Source organism: Acartia tonsa, chromosome 13, assembly GCF_053477335.1.
Source record: "Acartia tonsa isolate MP-2025a chromosome 13, ASM5347733v1, whole genome shotgun sequence".
NCBI classification, from domain to species: Eukaryota; Metazoa; Arthropoda; class Copepoda; order Calanoida; family Acartiidae; genus Acartia; species Acartia tonsa.
Genome location: NC_137272.1, coordinates 31,193,678 through 31,221,515, shown reverse-complemented (window position 1 = coordinate 31,221,515; position 27,838 = coordinate 31,193,678). Strand labels below are relative to the sequence as shown.

The 27,838-nt window shown below is 33.6% G+C and overlaps 1 protein-coding gene across 1 annotated transcript in view; it reads left to right on the top strand.

Moving 5' to 3' along the window:
- The first annotated feature begins 1,261 nt into the window (after nt 1–1,261).
- LOC145334897 (uncharacterized) overlaps nt 1,262–27,838 on the top strand; it is a 159,721-nt gene continuing 133,144 nt past the window's right edge. Inside the window, exons 1-3 of the mRNA XM_080180516.1 lie at nt 1,262–1,435; nt 2,059–2,135; nt 15,571–15,614. Coding sequence (XP_080036642.1) covers nt 1,360–1,435; nt 2,059–2,135; nt 15,571–15,614 — 197 coding nt within the window. The 5' untranslated portion in view covers nt 1,262–1,359. The remainder of the gene's footprint in view (nt 1,436–2,058; nt 2,136–15,570; nt 15,615–27,838) is intronic.

The window sequence follows — 27,838 nt, the reverse complement described above, 5'->3', positions numbered from 1 at the left end:
CTATAATATTTTGAAATCTAAAGTTCAAAATATTTAATGTATTATAAACATATTTTACTACAAAATCCATAAAAATCCACATATTTAATAATATTATAAAAACAATAATGACAACTTCTAAAAAAGCGTAGCATTTATAAAAATAAAATATATATCAGCCCTGATTTTATATATTAGATACATGAAAAAATTTAAAATGCTTTTTGGAAAAATGTTATGTCAATAATGCAAATTAGTAAGGTTTTTTTGGTTTGTCCATGAACATGCCTCTATTACTGAACCAATTGAGTACTCTATTTTATACAAGCTTCACAGAGTTATTGTGATGGTTTTAGGTATTTCACCCTCCTTTTACAAGAAATATATGGCCTGGGTGACTAGGGGCGTAACCGCTAGTAAACTAACGATATAAAACTCATGATATTACAATATTCTTATGGTAAAATTACATTTTAAAAGCGATTTTTAAGGTTTAAATTTAAACAGAAAAATAAATCAAAATCTGAACTCAAAGATGAGCATTTATCCGACGGAAACTTTGCAAAATTAAATACGTACCTACCCAAATTGTAGGAAGCCTCGCGCTCCACCAAAAATGTCTAGTTTTTAGTATCAAATGTATCACGCATATACATCTTAAACTATCGTTTTTAGAGTTATTGAATACCCTAGTATGCCAGTATAATTACAGCTTGGTCTAGCCTCATAATGTACTGTTATATCAACTTTAAAACCGGCCTATATAAGAGAAACAGTAGCGTTGCGTTTTTGGCTAATTTGTGTGCGTGTATGTGTGCGTGTCTGTGTGTGTGTCGGCGCGCGTGTTTGTATGTTACTCTGTAAAAGACGTTTAGTTGATTCGAAGCGCTTCTCAGGAAAGTGCGTATAATTTACGCTAGCTTTTTATTCTTGCGTTAAAACTTATATTTAATTTTTAAGACAGTGATTTTAAATCTTTTTGAAGGTTATAACAAGTGAAAATTAAACAAAAATAAGTATTTATATCCTTAAAAATCGTTTAAAAGTGAAGAATTGCTAAGATTTGACCAAAAAATGACCATAAAGTGAGATAGGTTGATAGATGACGTAAACTAACTAGTTTTTTGGGCCTTTTTAAGGATAGGCATTTTGGCATTTTCTTGTATATAGTGATTCAATTTTAGTTTTTAGTAGCTAAAGAGGTGATTTTTAAGAATATTGTGATTTTTTAACAGTGATAGATTTAAAAATAACCTTTACTTAATGTCCTTAACTGTTTTAACACCCAATAAATCATCCAGAAAACTGGCAAATTTTTGTGATTAATAACAAAAAACAAGGACATTAACGTCCTTGATAGGAGCGGTTCGCAGCTTGAAAATGGTTTGGACGGATTCTAATGGGAAACGTACAGCTTCATACCACAGAGGAGATTCTATTCTTAGTCCCTTGAAAGGAAAAAATTCTTTGATTTTGAGATTTTAAGCTAATCTATAATTAAGTAATTTAAGTTAATTTTAAGAAATTTTAATAAAAACAAAAATGTAATTAATCAAAGTTAGTTTTTAAAACTTGTAAAATTTTTGTCTGCCATTTAATTGCATTGGTCTATGTATTCTTATTTTTATTTATTTTAAAAATAGAGAAAGGGGGCTCATTGCTTGAACCAAATAGGAATACCCTTATATTGTATAAGTATGCCTATATTTTAAGTAAGGTACACCCTAACTTTTAAACATTTTTTTAAAATCAAAGATATATATGTTTTAACAAAATTTTCATTTTATATTAAGGCCTCAAAATCAGCTGTTTTAAATGTCTGAATTTAAAGACATTTAAAAACAAGCCAAAAGCCATCCTTAATTAATAGACTTTTTTGTCTTAAAGAGGTAGTGCATAATAAAAATTACATCATACAATACGAATGGCCAATGATAGGCCAGTATACATTTTACCATTGGTCAATTTCAATGTATACTGACCTATCATTGGTCATTTGTATTGTATGACTTCATTTTTTATTAGGCACTCAAGCTGCTTTGTTGAAATCCAAATCAAAGAATTTTCATTTTTTTAAAGATTCGCTGCGAAGTTATTCTCCGTTAAGAGAAACTCCGAGAGAATATTTTGAATGTTTAGAAGAAACTGATTGTCAGGCACATATTAGATACATTCATAGATAGATAGATAAATAGATATAAATAGATAGATAGATAGAAAATACAAACATGAGATAAATAATTGATAAATGATAAAATAATTAAAATAATATTTATATGTAATTAAATAAATACAAGAAAAATCTAGTAAATAAAATTCTATGGATGGTTAGCTTTTGTAATTCATATAGATAAATAGGCATTAGTTATAAGATAGATAGATACATAATAGATTAATAGATAGAATTGATAAGTAGATAAAAATGATAGTTTGCATAGATATATAAATTGAAAAATAGAGGTAGATAAATAGTAGATAAATAGATAGATTTATGTAATAGTAATATATGAATGGATACTTTTTAAAATAGATTGATAGAAATATCAAGGCTAAAATAGATATAACATACAATAAATAGATAGATTGTAATATAGATAGATAGATAAGTACATACATTTATAGATAAAATTCAAGCAGCAATGATATCAAAGAAACTGACAAATATTCTTAAAAACAAATATATAGTACAAAATAGCTGGCTTTAATTTGTGATCAGATTCATATTTTTAAATATACTTAGTAGCTCAGTAATAAGCCGAGAACGATTTTACTGTAAAAAGAATAGTAAGTATTATACAGTAAAAAGTTTGCCGAAATAAGAGGAAATTTATTAAAGTAAACGCACATTTTGGCCGTTATTATATCAATATAAGATATAATGTTATTTCAATGTTGATTAAATGTCAGCGAAGACCACTTTTTTCATGCCATATAGTCGACATAAAACATTGAAATTGTATGTTAAAAACGTATATATTACAGGATATGCAACTATTAACCATTTTACTGAATAATTGACCCTAGTTTAAATATCTTTGAAGACTTTCAACCCAGGGAGGGAGGGGACATTGGGCTGGTTATTATTATAGTCTTATAGGTTTATGGTAACGTTTCTTATTTGTTTGCTAACAACTTTGGGGACTTTTATTTGACTTTGATTGGTTGGTTCTTTCAGTTAAGTGTCCAAAGATTTGAATTACTAATTCTAATCTACAGAAGGGATAATATTGTGAATCCTCATTGGGGATGTACATTAATTTATCGGCCATTGTCTTATCCCTGTTGATCCTGATGCTTTCAACCACAATTATTAATATTAAGCAATTTTTACACATAGGGAGAGAGAGAGAGAGAGAGAGAGAGAGAGAGAGAGAGAGAGAGAGAGAGAGAGAGAGAGAGAGAGAGAGAGAGAGAGAGAGAGAGAGAGAGAGAGAGAGAGAGAGAGAGAGAGAGAGAGAGAGAGAGAGAGAGAGAGAGAGAAAGAGAGAGAGATAATCGCATCATATATCCTTTGATTTAATGACGTATCAATATTTAAGAAGTCATTTGATTTCAATTCTAATACATATAATTTACATATAACAACAAGGACATTGTTGTGAAAATCTTTAGCACAAAGACGTGCAAAGGGTTGTAAAGGGGTGAATGTCCCGTAATTTTTTTTAGGGTATCTGTACTGTACTTGAAATGCTCTCTCCAGAAAAGCGTCTAAAAAACTACTAGAAAAATATTTTTTAGCATGCCTTGGTTTATATTACATTTTATACCCAAAGTATATCACAAAAATTTGTCTAGAATTTTTTACCAGAAAATAAAAAGCGAAGAATTCCTTGCTTTGGCAGATATTGTCAAACAATCGCTTAAAAAAGTAATACAGAATGAGTTCCTAAGTAGTAAGGAGAAGCATATCGGTCTCGCAGTTTGTGAGATCTTTTGGTACAGGTAGACAAACATTTATGTGTTGTCAGGAAATAAAAAGAATGAGATTTTTTTTCGTCCATTAAGCTTGCCAATCACTAAACCAATTGAACTCTCCGGTTACTAGAAGCTTTACATAGGGACCGGATTGATTAAATGCTAATTTATTTTGTAATTTATCTTGGGATGGTTTCAATATATTTTTAGACCCCAACCTCCCCCTTCTAATACAAATATTTGAAGATTGAACCCCTATTTATAACAAATTTATGGGGGGGGGGGGGGTAGCAAAGTCAACCTCAAAAATAAAATCTTGGATTATTTTGGTCTTAATATCAATTAAATCTTTGTCTGTTATGCTAAAAGATATTAAGAATAATTGTCCATTTTATGAATTTATATTTTTTTTAATTCTGTCACATTTTCATAAAATAATACATATACACCATATGGACTAATTTATTACATAGATAGATAGATCAATGAATAGATAGATATATAGATAGATAAATAGATAGATAAGTGGATGGATACATAAATAAGAGTAAAAATGATAAATTTAAATAAAGATTCTAAAAAGGTTCTAAAAAGATAACTTGAAGGCAATTTATTTTACTTCTGTTATTATAGTTATTGGTTGAAAAGTTTTGAGACTACTTTTGTGACCAACAAATCAATAAATCATAAAACGGAAAATTGAACTGTGGGTACCAGTATCCAACCAGTATCATTTAAAGTCAAATGTCTCCTCCTTCCTTGCTAAAATTAAATGAAAATAATTAAAGGAACAGATAGATAGACTAATAGTGTATGGATAGAATAAATGCACAAATAAATGATTTAATAGATGTAAATTAATATGTAGATTCATGAAATAATCAATGTCAAAATAGATAGAAAATGTTTCTTAAGATTGATAGAGAGGGTGTAATTTGATGGATTGATAAATGGAAAAGATGAATGATAGATAGATAGATAGATAGATGGATAGATAGAAAGGAAGTATTGTGGCCGCGTTTATGAGACCTCAATTTTCAATCTGTCATATATTGTGTGGTTTCTATGGTTGTTTACTACCCTAGTATCACAGTATAACAACAGCCCTTTCGAGCCTTATATTGTACTGTCATAATCTTGGGATAAAGTGACTTTAGATACCAGTCACCATTGACGTTATATACATGCCAGGGAGGTAGGGGACATTAGACTGTCAATAATTGTAGTACCCAAAGTTTGATAATCCAGCTTTCTAATTCACCGGTTTAAAACGTTGAGTACTTTTATTTTAATCTTTATTCATTACTAGCGGCTTCTAGGGGCGAAGCCCCAAGAAGTATAATTACATCTTCTGTTACCTACCCAGCAGAAAAAAATGCAAATGGATCAAAAATTTTCGCACCTACCCAGCAGAAAATTTTTTCGCGATTAAATAACGAATTCGCAAAATTCGCTCAAGACCCACCCCCCAAGAAAATATTCTAAAACCACCACAGGACCAGTAGGTATATTCCCTAAAGAGTAGAATCCGATCAGTTCAGTGGTTACCAAGATCTTAAGGGACAGACGGAGAGACAGACGGACAGACAGACAGACAGACGGACAGACATCATTCTACTTTGTATTATAGATTATCGGGGATTTAATGCATCAGTTTAATGTTTAATACCTTATCCCTTAAGATCCCTGTGTTATACACAAGCAAAATCTGAGACAAGTCTTCTGTAAATTATTCATAAAGAAAAATTACATTGTTTTAGCAGATACTATTAATAAATCACTGATTTTGACTAAATTGATGTTTCAAACAGTTTACAATTGACCAAAAAAACTAACAATTAGTAGGTAACTCATTTTGTCGTAAAAGTTGGTAGAGACTATGACTGTAGGTTACTTTGAATTTGTAAAGGGTTGCCAATTTTATAATGAGCAATTTGTGAGAATATCTACATTAAGAATAGATTACTTAAAGCAGCCAATTCTAATCTATGCTTTTTTATTTTCAGTACAATTACTTTATATATTTTCGCATTTTATAGTTATTCCTCTTATTTTAAATGTTGCTATAAAAATAAGGAGCAATTTCCAAGTCAATCCCATTTTTTCTGCGACCTTCCTGTGTTTTTCTTTGATGAGCGTATTCGCAATTTTTTGTGGTATATATGTGTGTTAGTGTGTTTGTTTGTGTGTGTGTGTGTGTTTGTTTGTGTGGGTGAATTTTGTGTGTTTGTGAGGGGGAATGTGTGTGTGTAAACTTGCACTTGCTGTAAGTAAAATTAGATAGGACCTATTTGACAATATAGAGCAGCAGGAATTTTGTACTGTTATTTTTTGGGGCGGGGGGGGGGGGGGGAGGAGTATTTTCTATGGGCTAATTCTAATAGAAGATTTTAAACTTTTTCTGGACTAATAAGTAGCTTCATTGTAAAGGAGAACCATATCGGTCCAGCAAAGTTTTAGCTCAACTTAGAGAGACATACAGATAGAAATTCTTTTCTTATATTTAAGGATTTTTTTCAGTTGTTCTTTTCTGGGGCGATTAGTAATGGCTTTGGGATTGTTTTAAGCTATTAATGACCAAACAACTCATATTAGTAACTCTTAAAGTTAAAGACCTTAATATTTTTAAGATTTTTAACAATTAATTGTAATCTGTTTAAATGTTTTTTATGAAATTTGCAGGTTTACTTAATAAAATGTAGAAAATAAAGAAATTTTAAAAAAACTTCTCGAAGGAGTATTTTTGGGGTTTAACCGTTATATGCCCTTGCACTTTCAAAACTACTGGGTATTTGTCGCAGGTCCTTAAAATAGCAAAAATAATAATCCTTCACTAAAAAAGTGTGCATTAACTTCCGCATATTATCATTGCCGCATAAGTTTTATATTCGCAAATAGAAAAAAAAGCAAGTAAGTAATAGATGGTGTTAAATAAATATAGTAAGTATAGGCAGTTTGTGCTGTTATAATAACTTACGGTTCTGATCAGAGAGAAAGGTACAATGGGCTGTTTATTACACTAGTCCCTAAAATGAGTATTCAAAAGTTTCAACCAATAATGTTAATCTACTGAATAGGTAATTTTGTTGCATATCATCATTGTGGATGTACATCAATTTATAGGCCATTGTCTTATCTCTTTAGATCTCTGGGTTCTGATAATTTAAAACATATGTGGACGTGATTGCACAACCACGAAAAAGATCAAAATAAAATGCCGCGCTTTTATCTCAACATTAAGATTGGTTCCATAGTTGTTTAATACTCTAGTATAATAGTATAATTACAGCCAGGGCCAGTATAATTCTGTGCTGTTATCCTAATGGTCTAATTGTCTTTGGAACCGGATATTAATATGTCTATAGTTTAATTAATGAATGGCGGAATTAAAAATAGAATGCAATGGAGCAGGGGATAGGTGTTTTGGGAAAAAAGGAACAGTTATGTTCATAAACAGTAGTAGACAGGTATAAGACAATTGCCGATAAATTGATGTACATCCCCAATGATAATACACATAGTACCCATCCTGTAGGTTACAAAGAGTGGTTTAAATATTTGGATTCTAAAATTAATGAACAAACCAATCAAAATTCAATAAAAGTCCCCTAGGTTATTAAGCCAATGAATAAGAAAACGATATTATAAAACTTTGGGGACTAATTTAATAAGCATCTCAATGCCCTCTCCCTTAATGAGTAGAAGAGGAAAATTAATTGTATAACAGTCTAAATTGAAAATAAAAAATAGTTATTTCAGACAACAAGACATTGTAAATCCCTAACCAATAATGAAAAGCAAAATTATACTTTCTTCAGATCATAATTATTGGTTGAAAAGTTTGAACCAAACATTTAAGATTTAATAAAAGTACACAATGATTTTTAATATGATTTTTTAAAATTACGTTGTATTGTAATTATGACAGGGAAGGAGATTACATTGGTTTGTAAATTGCATTGGTACCCAAGGTTTTATTGACATGTTATTTACTTGAAGGCTCAAAAAATTCATTACTTTAAACTAATTTTGATTGTTTGGCTTTGAACTTATATTTTCCAAAACTTCAACTAATAATTTAAATTAATAAATAAATTAGTAGGTTTCATAATTCTATTTTTTAATTAGCACAAGGGGTAATTTTTGTTTATCGTCTATGGGGATGTGTATTAATTTATCGTCCATTGTCTTATCCCGTGAGATGCCTTGATTATTTCATTATCATCAGCCAAAATCGTTTCTTGAAGCTAAAGGTGCAACTCCTATCAATGGATACTAAGCGGCCTTGTCCAAAGACAGAAATTCATTTATTTTCCGAGAACTATTTCTTGCATTGTAACCAATTCATGATAAAATCCTATAGGTCCTAAAGACTTAATATGCTAAAACTATGACAGTACAATTGGAGGCTGGTATAGGCTTTAATCATTCTGCTATACTAGGGTAGTAAACAATTATAGGAACAGCTTTTGAATTTAGCAAGTTGTGCCCTTCTATTTTTTGCAATGCTTGGGTGTTTGTGTGTCCGTCAGTCGGTAAGGCTCTGTGTTTGTGTGTGTGTGTGTGCGTGTGTGTGTGTGTGTATTCATATATGTGTGTGACCATAAAGTCTTCAAAAGAACAAATATATTCTCAAAAGTTAGAAAATAAATGTATCATAAGAATTGTAAGATAGAGATGGAGAGAGAAAGAGAAAAAGAAAGAAAAAGAGAGATAGATAGATAGTTGGGTAGCTAATCATATAGATAGATAGACAAATAGATAGATAAAATAAAATTCTCAACCCTTTTGTATATTATCCTTTAAGTGCTCCAAAAATATTTAAAGGATTGGTCAAACCGTTTTATCATAAACAAGTATGATTAGGTTCAAAACAAAAAAAGTGTGATATGTATGTTTTATAGTAGTGGTGTGTTTGTATCATAAAATCTCTAAAACTAGACAAGACATTTTTGTACAGTTTACCAAGAACATTAATTAATTAAAGCCAATGATTGGTTTAAGGCTATATTCACATGGACCTGTAGAGTTTAGATATTTAAGTAAAAGGATAGAGGGGGCATGAGCTTTGAGTAACACTGCCCACTGGGCGGGGACCCTGTTCCGACTTTGTATTGGGTCTTTGAAATCAGATGATAGCGTCAGAAATGTAAACACAGCCAAGCCTCTTCAAAAGATCAGAAAAGCAATTAGCTTGCAGGTGAATAGGGTCTTCACCAATTAGGCCAGGTAGTTATCTGAAATATACATTTATTATTCAAATACTACAAAAATATTTGTTGTTGTATTGGCTGCTCATAGTCCATATTCGTGTCCAGGTTGTCATCAGTAGGTGGGGGAGGGGAGGCTTATGGAGGGGGCTCTGGAGGGGGGCGTTGAAGAGGAGGGAGGCTGGTGAAACTGGGGTGTGATGATAGGAAGGCAGCTACGAGGGTGGGATTTTGCCAGAGGTCAATGGGATTTAGGTTGGTGGGGTTATTAGGGCAGGAAAAGAGGTGTTGGACTGTTTCAGGGGTAGGATTGTTGGGGCAGGATGGGCAGTTGGGTGAAAGAGAAGCGTTGATGGAATGCAGGTAACTTTGGAGCTTAGGACAATAATTGGATCTTAATTGGGAGAGGATGGTTCTGTAGTGCCTAGGAAGTTGGATCTCAGAGGGGTTGATGTTGGGAGGGGCATGATTAAGGACAGGATTAGGGGGGTAGGAGTTGATGGCTTGGGTAACTGCAGAGGTGTGGAGTCGGGAGATGGTGGATTTGTAATTTGCAGGGAGGAGAGTGTTGTCAGGGGTGAGAAAAGGTTGGAGATTCGGGAGGAACATGGATTGGAGGGTGGATTTCTTGGATCTAGGACCAGGAGGGGTTGTGACATTGGGGAAGGATGGGTGGGAAGGACGGAGGGAGGAGGCCAGGTACTGGGAGCATAAAAGGGAGAGGTGGTTCCGTACTGGTAGGATTTTAGTTTCTTGGTGGAGGTGGCTGATGGGGGATTTTTTGGTGGAACCAGTACAGATGCGGAGGGCTTGGTTTTGGAGGACTTGGAGTTTGTCAATGTTGTTTTTGGAGGTGTTAGGAAACCAGACAGGACAGGCATAGGTGGTGATGGGGCGGAGGAGGGTGTTGTAAGTGGTGAGGAGGGTCTCCTTCTGGTGGCCCCATTTGGTGCCAGCCAGACATTTAAGGATTCTGAGGCGGGAGGAAATTTTAGAGGAAATGGTGGAGGCATGGGAACTGAAATTGAAAAAGGTGTCAAAGGTAACTCCAAGGATCTTAGGGGTTTTCTCAAGGGGGAGGATGGAGCCGTTAATTTGGACTTGAGGATGGAGGTTGGATTGGTGCTTACGGTCAGGAGTGAAAAGGGTGACAGTGGATTTGTTGGGGGCGATGGAGAGGCCATTGGTGGAGGCCCAGTCAGCGATTGAGGAGAGGTGGGAGTTGATGGATTCAACTGACTGGGGGATGTCAGGAGAGGAGTGGAAGGAGTTGAGGTCGTCGGCATAGGAGGAGGTGGTGGCAGGGGGGATGTGGGGGGCATCTGCTATGTAGAAGTTGAAAAGGACGGGGGAAATAACAGAGCCTTGGGGGACACCAGTGTGGACAATTCTGGGGGAGGAGTTGGTATTTTGGTAGGAGCAGAAGGCCATTCTGCCACGCAGGTAGCAGGACAGCCATCTGATGATGTTTGGATGGAGGTTTGAAGAGGAGATTTTTTGGAGAAGGAGATGGATTGGGATGCAGTCGAAGGCTTTGGAAAGGTCAATGGAGGCTACGGTTGTGCGGCTGGGGGGGAGGTTTTGGTTGAAACCGTTAGCAATGGAGGTGGAAAGATTAAGGAGTGAGGATGTGGTGGAGTGGAGGGGTTTGAAGCCATGTTGAGAGGGGTGGGTGGAGAGGGATTGTTTAAGGTATGGGAGAAGGAGGCGTTCAAGGACTTTAGCTGCAGGACAGAGGAGGGAGATTGGGCGGTAGGAGGTGGAGAGGTCAGGGGGTTTACCAGGTTTGAGGAGGGCAATAATTTTGGAGAGCTTCCAAATGGCAGGGATATTAGCAGCGGAAATGGAGAGGTTGAAGAGTTTGGTAAGGTAGGAGATGCCATTTGGACCAAGGTGTTTGAGGTGGAGGATGTTGAGGTGATCAGGGCCAAGTGCAGATGAATTTGAGGAATTTTTAATAGCTTCAAGGACAAGGGCAGGTGTGAAAGGTTGGAAATCTCTGTTGAGGCGGTGGCGGTGTCTAATTTTGCGGATAATTTTTCTGGAGAAAGGGTTGGAGGTGTGGCGGGAGACAGAGGTGAATTGTTTGGTGAAGGATTCAGCAATGTGGGCGTGGGAGGTGTGAACTTTGTTGTTGAAGGAAATGGGTTGGTTGGAAGGAGGGGAATTGTTTTTGCCAGAAAGGGATTTGAGGAGGGACCAGAATTTGGAAGGGTTGGTTCTATGGTCGGATTTGGAAAGGGTTTCTTGCCATTTTTTGTTGGAGTGTTGGTTTACTATTGAGGAAATTTGTTCATTGAGGATTTGGATTTGAGGATCATGGGGGTTAATTTCTCTTAAGGAGTCTCTTTGCTGGATAAGGGGCTTAGCAGACTGGGGGAGGGAGGGATTGGAGTTTTTGATGAAGCCAGCAGGGACTGTGTGTTTGGAGGCAGTTTGGAGGATTTGGCGGAAGGTGGCTTCACCTTGGGAGCAGGAGGAGGGTTCAGGAAGATCTTCAAAGAGGGTTTCAGTTTCAAGGGTGAAGGTGTCCCAATCTGCTTTACGGAAGTTGTGGAAAGTTTTGACAGGGCGGGGGTTTCTGTTGATTTCAGGAAGGGAGAGGAGGATGGGGAGATGATCAGAACGAAGGGTGGTGAGGGTGTGCCAGGAAAAGTCAAGGGCAAGGTGGGCAGAGCAAAGGGAAAGGTCGGGGGAGGTGGGTTGGCCGTTGGGGGGGAGGCGGGTGGGGGAGTCCTCGTTGAGGAGGCAGAGGCTGCTCTCATTGAGAGCTTCCAGCAGAGCCTCCCCACGATTCATGGCAGATTGGTCAAGGGTGATGGAGTTCCAGGCAGGGTTGTGGGCATTGAAATCACCGACTAGGATAAGGTCATTTGGGTTGTCAAAGAGGAGGTTAAAGTCAGGGGTGTATTGGGGGGGACAGGAAGAATGTGGAGGAAGGTAAAGGTTGATGATTTGTGTAGGAGAGCCATTGCGGGAAATTTGGATACCATCGATCTCAAGGGGGCCATTGGAAAGGTGATTGAGGTCAAGGTGGGTGAAGGGGATGTCATCGGCAATAAGGAAGGCTATTCCTCCACCAGGTCGGTCTTGACGATCCTTCCTGAGAAAGTTATAGCCAGGGAGGGGTTTGGGATTGGATTTGCTGGAGAGTTTGGTTTCTTGGAGGCAGGTGATGGGGATGTTATGGGTAGAAATAAGGTTGTGGAGTTCATCTTGGGTGGTAAGGAGGCCATTACAATTGAATTGAAGGACAAAAGGTTTACCAGGAGGTTTTCGGGGGGCAGGGGTGGGTGGAGGAGGGGGCGGGGGTGAAGGAGGAGCTGCAGGGGAAGGAGGGGTAGACGGGGAGCTGGGTGATGGGAGGGGTGTAGGGGGAGATAAGTTAGGAGAGGGAGGGGGTGAGGTTGGGGGGGAGCAGGAAGGGCAGAACCAGAAAGGGGAGTAGTGGGTGGCAGATGGGAGGAGGGAGCATTTAGGGTGGATCCATTGGAGGCAGGAGTTACATTGGAAGGAGCCAGTGGATTTTGTAACACCTAAGGAACAGACTGTACATGGGAATTTAGGACCGCGGGGTTTGGATGGGGGTGTTGGTGGTTGGGGGGAGATAGGTGAAAAGGGAGTTGTTGAGGCAGAAATGCAGGGTGGGCAGGACCAGTTGGAATTGTAATCGGATTTGGATGGAAGGAGGGAACATTTAGGATGAACCCAAAGTTGGCAGGAGTTGCAGAGGAAGGCACCAGTGGAGCGGGTAATATTGCGGGAGCAGGTAGAACAGGGGTATTTGGGGCCAGGATTCGGGTGGATGTCGCCAGAGAGGATGAGGGGAGGAGGGGGAGGGATGTTGGATGTGGTTATGGAGGGTTGGAGTTGACCATACAAAAATATTTGCATTAAATAAAAAAACAGACCCAATATAAGACTTTTAAAGAATCTGAAATGCCTTTAAACATTTAAGATTTTTAAAAGAGGCTTTTAAGTATCATTTAAATTTAATACCACTTCAACATTAATCTTCAATTAGAGTACATATTAGTATGAATAAAAAAAAGCAGCTACGCCCCTAGAGGCCTTTAGGGACAGTTGAGTTAGGAGGTTGAATTCGACCACCGCTCATTTTAAATTAAATTTTTTTCTAGGGGCGATTTCTCTTGGGCGGGTTGTGGTACCCTATCAAAAAATAGTTATAAACCTTCCCTGGACCAATGAGAAGTTACATTGTTAAGGAGAACTCTATCAGTTCAGCGGTTAACAAGTTCTTTGGTACAGATAGAAACACACACACAAACAAACAAAGAGACATTATGTTATTTTTTTTATGAAGATTGAGAATAATTTTAGACAAAAAAATAATTTGATGTTAAATAAGTGGATAAAATAGATAGATAATTACCCAGATAGATAAATATTTAGATAGATACTTGCATAAATAGATTATCTGCAATTGTAAATTAAGGATTAGCGAATAATCTAATCTAACCCAAGTTCCAAAGTTATTACATCTCAATAGTATGACAGTAGAGTATGCAGCTGGATCAAGCTGTAACTATATTGTTATACTAGGGTAGTAAACAACTATAGGAATTGTACTATCTCATTTTTCAAGGGCCAAGGGCGCTATTCTCATAATTATACGTCTTAAACTTTGTATACAAGTTTTCTTTCTGTTTTAATATCTTTATGACGTAGTGACTAATTAACTAAGTATAGAGTAGCTTCAAATAAAAAGCTCTTTATGATTTGTATGAAAATTTGTGGATCACACCCCCTCTTGATTTGACATTTAAAAATATTTCAACCAAAATCATCCTTTAAAATAAACGTTGAATTCCTTCTTGGTATTTCTAGAAGCGCAGCTACTCTATATCTGTAATAAGTAGAGAATGTCTATTTGTTCGTGGCAGTAATAATGATTATTTCTGTATTTATTAATCTTTAAACTATTATAATACCATTTTCAGTAATTTATTAACAAACCTATTTCTATCCCCCCCCCCCTCTTATTTTAAATTTTAAAATTATATTTAGTTCCTTCGGGCCATTCTTCATTTAACCTATCCCAACGTAAAAATATTGGTTGAAATGTTTGAACACACAACTTAATAAACCAACCAATCAGAATTCACTAAAGTCATCAAATTTGTAAAGTCATTAAATAAGAAAACGTTATTATAAAATTATTCTCTCTCTCTCTCTCTCTCTCTCTCTTTCTCTCTCTCTCTCTCTCTCTCTCTCTCTCTCTCTCTCTCTCTCTCTCTCTCTCTCTCTATCTGGTTATGGTCCTGTCCCCTTCTTCCCTGATTTGATGTATAGGTTAGATTTAACCAGTTATATTTAATATGAAAATATTAAATATCAGGAAAAACATTGTTATAAATCATATGAAAAAGGCGCTTCTTATTCTATAAGGTGTGCTTTAACTTCCGCGAGAAAAAAAATCCTTAAAACATGGATCTTAAGGGATAAGACAATGGGTGATAAATTGATGCTCATCCCCAATGATGAAAATCAAATTACTCCCTCTGTAGATTTAATTAATTGATCGAAAGGTTGGATTATTTTTTAAAAAATAATTTAGTATTTAATAAGGTTTTAAGTTAACAATTGAGAGAGCAAAAAATGAAGAGGCAGTTTGTGCTGTTGTAATAAAAAGCGGTTCTGATTATTTCATAATATACTACATGCGCGGAAGTGAATGCATAATATCCATAATTTTATAAGACCAGTAAGCTAGATGGATAGATGGCTGTTTTTTGTTTAATATTAAAGATAGATATTTGGCTTTTTACATCTAAAAAAATATTTTTTTATTTTTGAAGTTTTTTTAAAAGTTGAGTTATGTGTAAATACTGATAAACTAAAAATGTAATGGGATATATTCTTTATAGATATGTAGATTATGATATATAAGTTGGAAAGAATTTTAATGTTAGAGGGAGATTTGAAATCTGTATCAAATTTTAAGGATTTTTTATAAAAATAGTTTTTTGTATAATTCTTTATATAAAACGTAGTTTCCAATCCACCTCTCCTATTGGTCAAAATTAATAAACTTAAATTGTATTTCCGCTTTTAGATAAAGAATTATACAAAAAACGATTTTTATAAAACAAAATCCCTAAAATTTGATGCAGATTTCAAATCTCCCTCTAACATTAAAATTCTTCCAACTTATATCTCCTAATGTAGATAGTTAAATAGGCATATAAATAAATAGAAGAAAAAAAAGATAGATAGATAGAATATCCAATAGATATCCAGGTAGATATCTAGATAAACTAGCTAGATCTCTTAACATTTGATAGAAAGATAATTTTCAATATGAGAATTATAGATAGATTAGATACTTAATAGATATCCAGGTAGATATTTAGATAGAAAGATACATTTCAATATAAGATAGATAGATAGATAGATGAGATATCCAGGTAGATATCTAGTTATCTAATATGTTTGTACCTGGCAGGATGAGCTGATACTGTTGCCAGAACAAGTGCTGGAGATGGACAGGAAAATAGTTTTATACACAATTTGGACGTATGTCCCTTCAGGCCATAATTATATAGTAGATTCGCTATATAATTTATATTTAACATATTTTTTTTCAATGCCTATTCTTATGATAATTTAAATAAACTGAAAGTAAATCAGTTTTAGACTTAATTATAAAGAAGTTTTGCTATATAATTGCAGCCGCTAGTGTCAAAAAAAAGTCAAGAAATCCAAAAACTATTTTATCGTCATGTTTGAAAAATAAATAGATGACTCAATAAAGCCATAATTCTCAGAATTAGAAAATTTATTTGATTTTTTGTTTCTAACGAGAACGTTTACATTAGATTGGAGCGAAGCTAAAATTGTTATGGTAATAATAAGGGTTAGTATGTCCATAAGTAGCACAGCCATTTTGTAGTAATAAATGTGCAATTTTCATTGACTTCTAAATTTAAAAATGTAAAGTTTAGAAAAAGATATCTTTTAGAGACGGACGGACATAATTTGTGTCATTATAACGTAGCGCTGCTACTTAAAAAGTAAATTTTTCACGCCAATAAACTCCCTTTTATTCATTTTATTGCAATTGGCAATTGGCAATTTCCCTCACATGAAAATTGGACCACGACCAATAACTTTTTGACAAGACCTAGGTTAGGTTAAGTAGTTTGTGATAGGGTCCCGCATGGATAGGCACCTTTAAATAAAGTGGTCTAGAAGTCCTTGCAAGGGCTAGGGAATAATCGGGAGAGGGGGTTAGTTCTGAGGCCCACTTTTTCCTTTTAGGAATATACCAAAAAAATGCGCTAACAAAGAGAGTAATAAAATATTATTGTCTATCTATTTATCTATCACCAAATCATATTTATCTGTCTATAATTTTATATTTAAATCGTAATTAAAATTTTTGTGAAATTCTTAATTAATTTGATTTAAGAGATTTGTTTCTTATATATATATCTATACATCTTGTATATAGGACTATGCATATATTAATCTTTATATTTATATATCAATCTATCTATTCAACTATCAATCTATCTATTTTAACCTTTTAAACATACAATGGGCGGAAAAGATTAACTTTTTCATTTTTTAATGCAATTTATTTCCATCTTTCTCTCTCTCTCTCTCTATATATATATATCTTTCTCTATCTATCTCTATCTCTCCCTCTCCCTCCATAGCTATCTCTCTCTCTCTCTCTCTCTTTGTAACTATCTATCTATCTTTTTATCGATCTGATTTCATTTTTTTCTCTGTCTATTAATCTATCAATTTTAAATATGTTTTCCTCTCTCTATGTAATCTGCAAAAATAAAATAATTTTATTGCAATTTCTAAACTTGGTATTTTTATAAGATTCTCAAGGCTATTAACTTCAGTAATATAACAGCAGATTTTTATATTAGCCCAGGCTGAAATGATACTGCCATACTAGGGTAGTAAACAACCATGGAACCCGTCCTTAATTGAATATCAAGGACACCAAATTTATTTTAAAATTTTGCTAGAGTTGACGCCCTTTTGTCATGTTGGTTGTTATCAAATTTGATATCTCTTGCTATCTTTTGTCTGTCTGGCTATCTTTTGTCATGTTGGTTGTTATTAAATTTGATATCTCTTGCTATCATTTTGTTTGTCTGGCTATCTTTTGTCATGTTGGTTGTTATCAAATTTGATATCTCTTGCTATCTTTTTGTTTGTCTGGCTATCTTTTGTCATGTTGGTTGTTATCAAATTTGATATCTCTTGCTATCTTTTGTCATGTCGGTTGTTATCAAATTTGATATCTCTTGCTATCTTTTTGTCTGTCTGGTTATCTTTTGTCATGTTGGTTGTTATCAAATTTGATATCTCTTGCTATCTTTTGTCATGTTGGTTGTTATCAAATTTTATATCTCTTGCTATCTTTTGTCATGTTGGTTGTTATCAAATTTGATATCTCTTGCTATCTTTTTGTTTGTCTGGCTATCTTTTGTGTCTATTCAGCATACTGTCTGTCTAAAACTGCTATTGATAAACATCCCCAACGATGATAAACAAACTTATGTATATTAAAATTATCGGTTGCATTGTATGAACACCGATGGTTTATACCAACCAATGATGGTTTAGTAACAAGTTTTGGGCCAGCATAATAATCAATAATCCAATAACTCCTCCCTCTCTAAAAAAGGTTAAATTTTCAAGGTACACATGATTGCTAGGAAGAGTGGTGACATTGGGCTGTTTTTTACACTAGTCCACAATGTTTTTAAAAACGTTTTCTGAATTTTTGGCCTAACAACTTTGGAGAGTTTTTATGAGTTTAGTTATTTTATTAAGTGTCCAAAGGTTTCAACTATTAATTGTAATCTACAGAAAGGGTTATTTTGTTATTGAAGACAATTAATTTTTTTTTCAGCTAACCATAAAATAAATCATAGACATACAACAAATATTTATTATAGAAAAACAAAACTTCATAAAATCCATGTTTTTATTAAGATTTAAGAACCTAGTGACCTAACCATAAAACAAGAATGACAACATAAATAGTTAGCGAAGCAAATAATAATAACTTTATGTAATATAAAAAGATAACATTTTGTACGAACGAATGAACGGACGAACAGATAGACATCAGAAAGGGATGGGACATTGGGCTGTTTTTACACTAGTCCCCAAAGCTTTATAATAACACTTTCTTATTTGTTGACCTAACCCCTTTGGGGACATTCACTTAATTTTGATTGGTTGATTCATTAACTACTAATTGTAATCTACGGGATGGGTAGTTTTGTGTGTCTTCATTGGGGATGTACTTCAATTTATCGGCCTTTGACTTATCCCTTAAGATTCCTAGATAGACATACTTTTTTATCATAACGTAGATTCGTTACTACCAAAGCAGTTTAAATGACCATTTAGGGGAATATGATAAAAACGACCTAATTTTTAAAGAAGTTTTTGTAAAGAAAAAGTTGTGTGCATAAATTTTCGCACACAATCAAAACTGCCGAACCGCAAGTTATTAAAACAGCACAAAATGCACCTTAAGCTTTGTTTAAATTTAGAATTTTTAAATTAAATCTACTTGTAATTGTGTTTTTTGCGAATATGAAACACTGAAGAGATGTGTTGCTGTGCGAAAGTGAATACACACTTAAAAAGTAAGGGTTGGAAAAACGCAGTAAAACTATTTATTTGGTCAAAATTTAAATAGGGTTGATAGATTTATGGAGGGAGAGATAGAAAGAGAGAGTGATAGTAGGGGAGAGAGAGAGAAAGAGAGAGATAGAGAGACAGACAGAGAGACACAGAGAGAGAGAGAGAGAGACAGAGAGAGAGAGAGAGAGACAGAGACAGACAGAGACAGACAGAGACAGACAGACAGACATAGAGATAGAAACCTAAAGAGTAAGTGAGAGAATAGGAAAGAGAGAGAGAGAAAGAGAGTAAGAGAGAAATAGTAAAAGGAAGATAGATCGATAGATTAGTTTAAGAAACGTATATTAACATTACAAGCTGTTCCTCTAGTTGTTTACTACTCTAGTGTAACAATATAATAATAGCAAAGTAAAGCCTCATACTCTACTGTCATTCTACAAGAATAGAAATACTTTAGACATCTTGTAATATGTTCTACATGGTTTAAAATATTGTTAAATTGTTAACCTTCAGTTTTTTTACACTTTTTATACTTCCTCTTTTTATTAGATCTACTTTATAATTAGAAATGTCCGTCTTTATTTCAGCTACGTCAGCTCCTATTAAAGATAGACAACTTAAATTTTCTCTCTCTCTTTCACCCTCTCTCTCTCTCTCTCTCTCTCTCTCTCTCTCTCTCTCTCTCTCTCTCTCTCTCTCTCTCTCTCTCTCTCTCTCTTTCACCCTCTCTCTTTCTCTCTTTCCTTAAATTTTTTGTTAGTATTTTCTCTTTTATCTACATATATTTCCTCTCTTTCTTTGTTATAATCTTAAGCTTTCAATATTCCATATTTCCATTTATTCTATCTTAATTTTTTCTTTCTTTTTTAATCTATTTTTTTATATATTTCCCTTTGTTGTTAGCTTGGCATTGTTGCTCATATGGAACTATCTGTTCTTGATAAATTTTGGTCAGTTTTAAGCAAGAAAGAGAGAGAGAGAGAGAGAGAGAGAGAGAGAGAGAGAGAGAGAGAGAGAGAGAGAGAGAGAGAGAGAGAGAGAGAGAGAGAGAGAGAGAGAGAGAGAGAGAGAGAGAGAGAGAGAGAGAGAGAGAGAGAGAGAGAGAGAGAGAGAGAGAGAGAGAGAGCCCAACGGGAAGTAGAGAGACATCGTTAAAACATGATTTTTATGTCCTAAAGAGATTAAACCTAGTAGTATGATGGTAGAGTATGATGCTAGCCCAGACTGTAATTGTACTATGATACTAGGTTTAGAAAACAATTAAAGAACCGAGCCTATAATGTTGAATTTAAATTTTTGGCACATTAAACTATACTAGGAGACGAATATTATTATACGCATAATTACCCATCTATATATCTATCTATCTATCAATATGTCTATCTATCTATCTATTTATCAATACATTTCTCTATCTACCCCTATATATTAAACTATACTAGGAGACGAATATCATTATACACATCTATCTATCTATCAATCTATCTATTTATCTATTCTATTAAAGTTAACCTAAAAGCTAATGTTCTTAATTAATAATCATAATATAGCCATGCAGTAATTGCTATTTTCACGGCTGATATTCAAGATTTTTATTTCTTACTAATGGATCTCTCTCTCTCTCTCTCTCTTTTCTCTCTTTCTCTCTTTCTATTTTTTAAAAGATTGGTTCTCTTCCATATTTAAACAAAGTATTTTTGTGTGCATACAATCACATCTGCAAAGTGTCTCATTATAACACAAAGACAAAATAGCAAATAAATAAGAGAAGAGTGTTTAATGATGAGAGAAATAACAATAGTTAGACAAATTTTATGTTTTATGTACTATACCTGTAATTGATTATGAGATTAATTAATTTTTTTGCTGTTTTAATTAATAATGAATTGCTTATGTGATAGGTATGCGGAAGTGAATGCACATCAAATTTCTTATCTCATTTTCTTTCTTTCCAAAAATAAATTCCTTTATATAATAGATATTTTATTACAATAGAATGCATTAAAAATAAAAATTGGTTAAAATATTAATGTACCTAAATATTGATTTTGCAAAGGATAAAAATTAAGGTTTTTTTATCAAAAAACAATTTCAATAATTGGCAAATATTAAATTTTTGTCATTCGATATATTAGGAGAATATGAAGGGGAGGGGGGGACGGAGTTAAATTTAGCCCTCTATGTAACTCTATTTAATCTTGCTTCTAAAGAAATAGTTTGAAAGGCCGTGTCTCTCCATTTATTATCCATTTAAGGGTATTTCTGACTCTGCAGGGGCTGAACATGGATATTTATCCTAAATATAAAGACAGCGTAATGCTGTTCTGTCTGTTTTTTCTTTAAAATCTCTTAAACGTCTTCCCCATTATAATCAATCTTATAATATTTTCATTCTAGATATCAAAGTAATGTGAAATTTGCCTGTCTGTCTGTTAATTAAAATTTTTCTGTCTCATTGACGGCTTTTAAAAACTCAGTAATGGGATGTTAATCTTTTTGTATATTGATTATGTTTACTAAAGATCTCAAAAATGTCTTTACATTTCTTTAATATTTGTTCATAGATTACAAGAGGAAAGCTAATCTTAAACCCAAAACTACCTTGACACATTGTTATTTTACAAATTAAACAATTCATATTCAGTTATAGTTAACCTTGATTTTTTGCTTTTGATAAAAGGGTTATAGTTTTTACCCTTTCTGCAAATTCAAACAAACTTTGTAATTTTCCAAGGATCTTAAACTCAACGGTCTCCTAAAAGCCAATAGTTATTTTCTGTCGTAAAATCATACTTTTCTTAAGAGCTAATCTTTGCCTTTGAATTCTGATTATCATTTTAGCTACAAATTTTACTTTTTTTTCTTTTTTAATAAAGATATATATAACAATACTGTTCTTTTTTCTTCTAAAATGTTGTCTGTTTGTTTTTGCTGCGTTACTCCAGACATAATTGAACTTGTTTCTTTGTTAAGTGAATAAATTCTTAAGCTGAATAAAAATTTAAATTTTTAAAATTACCTTTTTAAATTTGGTAAGAAAAATGGAATTTTTTAACCCCTTTTTTCGAATAAAAAATTACTTTTTTCATGCTGTGTTAAGGAATGAGCAAGGCAGGGAGGGGACATTGGACTGTTAATTACACAAGTACACAAAGTCCTCTGTCATTTATGGGCTCAAAAATCTTTTATTAAATCTTGATTGGTTGGTTCAAACTAGCAGTGTCCAAACTTTACAAAAAAATATCTTCTAAAGGGGTATTTTTTTAGCATCATTAGAGATGTACATCCATTTAATGTCCATTGTCTTATCCCATAAGATCCCTGGTTGTGATTGAGATGGAGGTATTTCGATAATATGTCAGCTATGACTACTTTTATTTGTCGACAAGAACTGTAAAAATTGTTTAACATTCTATTACATTCAAATTAAAACGACCGCAATAATGACTAAGAAATTTTTTTAGTTGTATCATTGAATTAATATATATTAGATAGATAGATCTTCAAAATAGCCAATTTAAGAATAAAGTTATTTCAAAACCCATTATCTATCTATTGAAATATCTATTTATCTTTCAATAGATCCATCTATTAACTATTATTTTATTTGACTGTCCATCTATTAACTTTTTATGTTAACTTTGATTTTTCAGAATTTCCGTACGTCCATTTTAAACATGTTGATTTTTCTACTTTTTTAACAACAAATTTTTATGTGATCTAAATATCCGTTTGATCTGATTTTTGGTCTATTGATTCCTGGGACAACAAAGAACAATATTATAAGCAAAGCAACTCTATAATCAAGTCCTAAGAATGTAAGATGTCCATAAACATTATCCTGTATCAAGCATTTTTTTTAATAAATTTACTTACAATTTTGCTTCGACTATTATACTTTTATATTCTGATTATTCAGTTCAGACATTATAAAAGTGTTAATGTCCATTTGTCCTACCGTTTCAGTGCTTCGCTTTTATGGATGTTGTCATCCTTGTTCTATATATATTAACCTTAATTAAAACAGTAATATTTCAAACCCTATCTTAATATCTATTTATCTATCTATAAATAAGTCTAGATAAAGATAAAGTTACACCTAATTAAAACAGTATTAATTTTAAATGAAACAAGGATGACAACATCCATAACTAGCAAATCACAAAGTCAAATCTTTTATTAAACATACCAAGGACAGACAGACAGATGGATATTATAGAGTTAATTAAAGTAGTTTATCCTGGGATCTAAAGGGATAAGACAATGGCCGATTAATTGATGTACATTCTCAATGATGATATACAAAATAACCCCTTCTTCAGTTTACAATTAGTAGTTGAAATGTTTGAACACTCAACTTCATGATCCAACTAATCAATATACAATAGAAGTCCCCAAAATTGTAAATCCAACAAATAAGAAAACGTTTATTATATATAACTTGGGGTCGAGTGTAATAAAGAGTCCAATGTCCCCTCCCTCCTAGAGTTTATCTTATTATCTAGTTAAGTGAAACATAGACAAATAGACATTTGAATCTATAAAGTAGCTTTGCTACTAGAATTCTAAAATCATATTATGTACAGCAACCTTAAGTTTAATCGACACGATCAAGAAAATTAGATTGATAGATGGATGGATGGATAGATAGATAGATAGATATATAGATAAATAGATAAATAGATAGTGAGAGAATGAAATAGGATAGCGATGACAAAACACAAAATTTTAATATCAAAGTCATTGAAATGAATTGTTAAAAATAATAGATAAAATTGTTCACATTTTGTTTCATTCTAGCGGCTGTGCCCTTAGCATCATGGGGCTTTGTGTTTCTAGGGGGAATGAGAAGACAAAAATGCAGCCTAAAGCCATGACTTAAATTAAAAATGGAATTATATAGGTTCCTTAAAATAGTGAACCCAATTGGTTCATACTTTAGGCGAGTAGAGGGACAAAGTGACTGAAAAATTAGCCATTTGACGTCACAAAAATGAGGAAGATAAAAGGAGAAGTAGGAAAGAAAACTCATAAAAAAGAGTTAGATTTTTATGACGTCACATGGTTGATTTTTGATACACTATGTCCCTCTACTTCAGTAAATCTTAATGAAAAAAAAACCAAAGACTTGACACTATAAAGCAGGACATTACTAAATATATTATCATCTTTGAATGTAAACTTCCTATTAATGTATCTATTGAACTATATACATCTATCTTGTTATTTACCTATCTTCCATCTATCTATCAATCTTTCATTTTACCTTCTTAATTTATGTACTTAAAATTCTAGAAACTAAAACCAAAAACATTCAATTAAAACAGCATTTTAATGAATGGTGTACCTCTCACTCTCTCTCTCTCTTTCTTTCTCTATCTCTACCAAAAAATTTAAATTTTCACTTATCCAAAAATGAATGATTCAAGGATGCCAACATTCAAAAAAGCAAAGCTAGCTATATTTCTCTCTCTCTCTCTCTCTCTCTCTCTCTCTCTCTCTCTCTCTCTCTCTCTCTCTCTCTTTCTCTCTCTCTCTCACACACACTCTTTCTCTCTTTCCCTCTCTCTCTCTTTCTCTCTCTCTCCCCTCTCTCTCTCTCTCTCTCTCTCTCTCTCTCTCTCTCTCTCTCTCTCTCTCTCTCTCTCTCTCTCTCTCTCTTTATTTCTTTTATTTTTTAAATCATTATAAAATTATAGAGAGAAAAATTTATGAATGGAAAAAATCAGGAAGAATGATACACAAATCTAAGACATAGGGATAGATAAATGGAATAACTTTTCTTCAGTAAAGGAAGAGAACATTGGATTGCTAACTACAAGGGTACCCGGCACATTTTCTCATTTGTTGGCTCAAAAACTAAGCAGTGTTCAAACATTTTAATCAATTATTTTCATCTACATGTTTTAGTCTTTAGGATAACTGATTTTTCTCCCATTCTTAGCTTGGTTAGGTGACAATTTTGAATGGAAGAATAATTTAAACAACATTGTCCTGTCCCTACCAGGGTATGAAGTTCCAAGTAATGAATCATATTCTGACACTTTACAGTGGTTCCTATAATTGTTTACTATCCTAATTTGACAGTATGATTACTGACTTTGCTAGCCTCATACTCTACTGTCATAGTACAGCAATTGAATTACTTTAAGAACCTGTTAAAAATAATCTCAAATCTTGATGACTGCTTAGGTCTTAAGTCTTAGATAAAATGATTAGAGAGAGAGGGAGAAAGAGAGGGCGTGATATATAGAGAGAAAGAGAGCGAGAAAGAGAGGGCGTGATATAGAGAGAGAAAGAGAGCGAGAGAAAGAGGAAGACAAAGAGGGAAAGAGAAAAAGACAGATAGGAAGAGAGACAGACAAAGAGGTAGAAAGAGACTTACAGAGAGACAGAAAGACAGGCAGAAAGATAGGCAGAAAGACAGACAGAAAGACAGACAGAAAGACAGAAAGACAGACAGAAAGACAGACAGAAAGACAGACAGAAAGACAGACAGAAAGACAGACAGAAAGACAGACGGAAAGACAGACAGAAAGAAAGACAGAAATACAGGCAGAAAGACAGACAGAAAGACAGGCAGAAATGCAGACAGAAAGAGAGACAGAAAGACAGGCAGAAAGACAGACAGAAAGAAAGACAGAAAGACAGACAGACAGAAAGACAGACAGAAAGACAGACAGAAAGACAGACAGAAAGACAGACAGAAAGACAGACAGAAAGACAGAGAAAATTATACTTATATAAGCTTAATACTAAAAGTGAAGAAGAGATAAAATAATCTTTAAATTCGATTTCCTAAAATGCCGAACCCTTTCTTGGAATATTAAATCATAGTTTATAGTAATTTTGTCTTTTGGATAAAGAAAAACTCGATATTTTTCTCTCTTTTTAGTAGCGAAGCTACTCTATAATTCACTTTGTCCGTCCGTCAGTCCGTAACGCTATGGGGGAAATGGGATTTACTCAGCTCCTATAAAAGATAGAAAGCTGAAATTTTTTGACAGCATTCCCATCATTAAGGAGCACAATTAACTATAAAACATCAATGGCGGTCGGACGGCTTTTTAGCAGGTTTTTTATTTTCCACATTTTTCCTCATATCTTTGGTGTTTTTCAGTTAAAGATATCAAAATTAAATTTCCCGTCGTTTTTAGAAAACAACAATGACCGTCAGTCCCATCCACGAAATTTGGTGCTTCGCTACTTATGGATGTTGTCATCCTTGTTTTACTATATCTCTTTCTTTCTTTCTTTTATAAAACTTCCCTTTCCCTCTATACCTATCTATCTATCTTTCTATAAATTATATAGTTCTATCTTTCCATTCTAACTATCTTTCATTTTCCTTCAACTATCTATCTATTTGTCTATCAATCTATCAATCAATCATTCTAGTTAACCTTGCTAACTATCTATCTATATTTCTATCAATCAATCAATCATTCTATTTATCCATTGAAATATATATCTATCACTTTTTCTTTTTCTTTTAGTGTCTTAAATTAGATATTGTCCAAAGAGGTTTCTGTAGGCGGAAAAATAGACAGATAGACGAAAAAAGTGACATGCACAGAGACAAGCATTTTGGAAAACAAATATTTAGGGATCTTGAGGGATAAGATAATGGAGGATAAATTGATATACATTACCAATAATGACGTACAAAATTACTCACTCTGCAGATTAAAATTTTTGGTTGACAAGTTTAGGCCACCCAATCAATAATTTCCATAATAAGTTCCAAAAGAAAGAGTAAAATAAAAGACTTGGGTACCATAAAAACAGTCCAATGTCCCCCCCCCCCCCCCTTCTCTGTAATTAGAAGAATTTGATAATGCGTCGGCATTATGGTCAAGATTTATGACCATAAAACAGGGATCTTAAAGGATAAGACCTTGTAAGATAAATTGAAATATATCTCTTTATTATTTCCAATTTTATATGACCCCAGGCAGTGATATGTTTAGCCATTAACGAGATCTTACTTAAGGATCTAAAGGGATAAAACAATGGCCGATAAATTGATGTAAATCCCCAACTATAAAACACAAGATTACCCCTTTTGTAGATTACAATTAGTGGTTGATATACTTAGACACTCAACTTCACAAACCAACCAATCCCAAGCTTATAAAGCCAACGAATAAGAAAATGTTATTATAAAACTTTAGGGACTAGTGTAATAAACAGCCCATTTTCTCTTCTATCTCTGGATCTTACTGGACACAAGATAATAATTAGGATACATGTCCCTGTTTCTGTTTATGTGGGAGGGAACAAGTCACTTTGTTAACCTTTGTCTCTAGGTTTTTTTTTACAAGGCTCGGCAGCTGCACGGTTGGACAGGAGCCGCAATCAGGGCGGGAAGGGACATTGGACTGGTTGTTACACTGGTCTCCAAAGTTTAATAATAACGTTTAAATATTCGTAAAATCATCAATTTTGGGGATCAAAGTGAGTTTTGATTGGAGGATCATTAAGTTGGTTTACTATATTGGGTGTTCTTACGTTTCAACCACTAATTGTAATCTACAGAAGGGGTAATTTTGTGTATCATTTTTGTGGTTGTACATCAATTTATAAGCTATTGTCTTATCCCTTTAGATCTCTGAGCTGCAATTCAATCGCAAATTAATTTGCATGGGTCTTAAGGTATGAAAGTAAAACATTTGATATTAAATTGAATTACATCCCTAATGATGATAAACAAATTTTCCCCTTCTATGGATAAAAAACATTGGACAATGCTATTTTGAACCAATCAATCAAGACTCAATAAAAAGTACCCAAATTTACAAACAATTATTTAAAACTTTTGAAACTAAAATAATTTTCACTCCAATGTCCACTTCCTCCCTGGATTTTAATATCTTGCTGAATCTTTTAGTTTAAAACTGTCGATTTTGTACGCGGCTGCCGTGCCCTGCTTTTTATTCATCTTTTTCTTCCTTTTTGGATTTCTCCTGCCATAAATAGCACTACTGGCTTAGTACCTAGCATCTAAGATTTTCTTTATAAGAATATAGTTGGATTTCAGACTAAACCCCTAAATGGAACAATAAACTATAATACAGAAATAATTT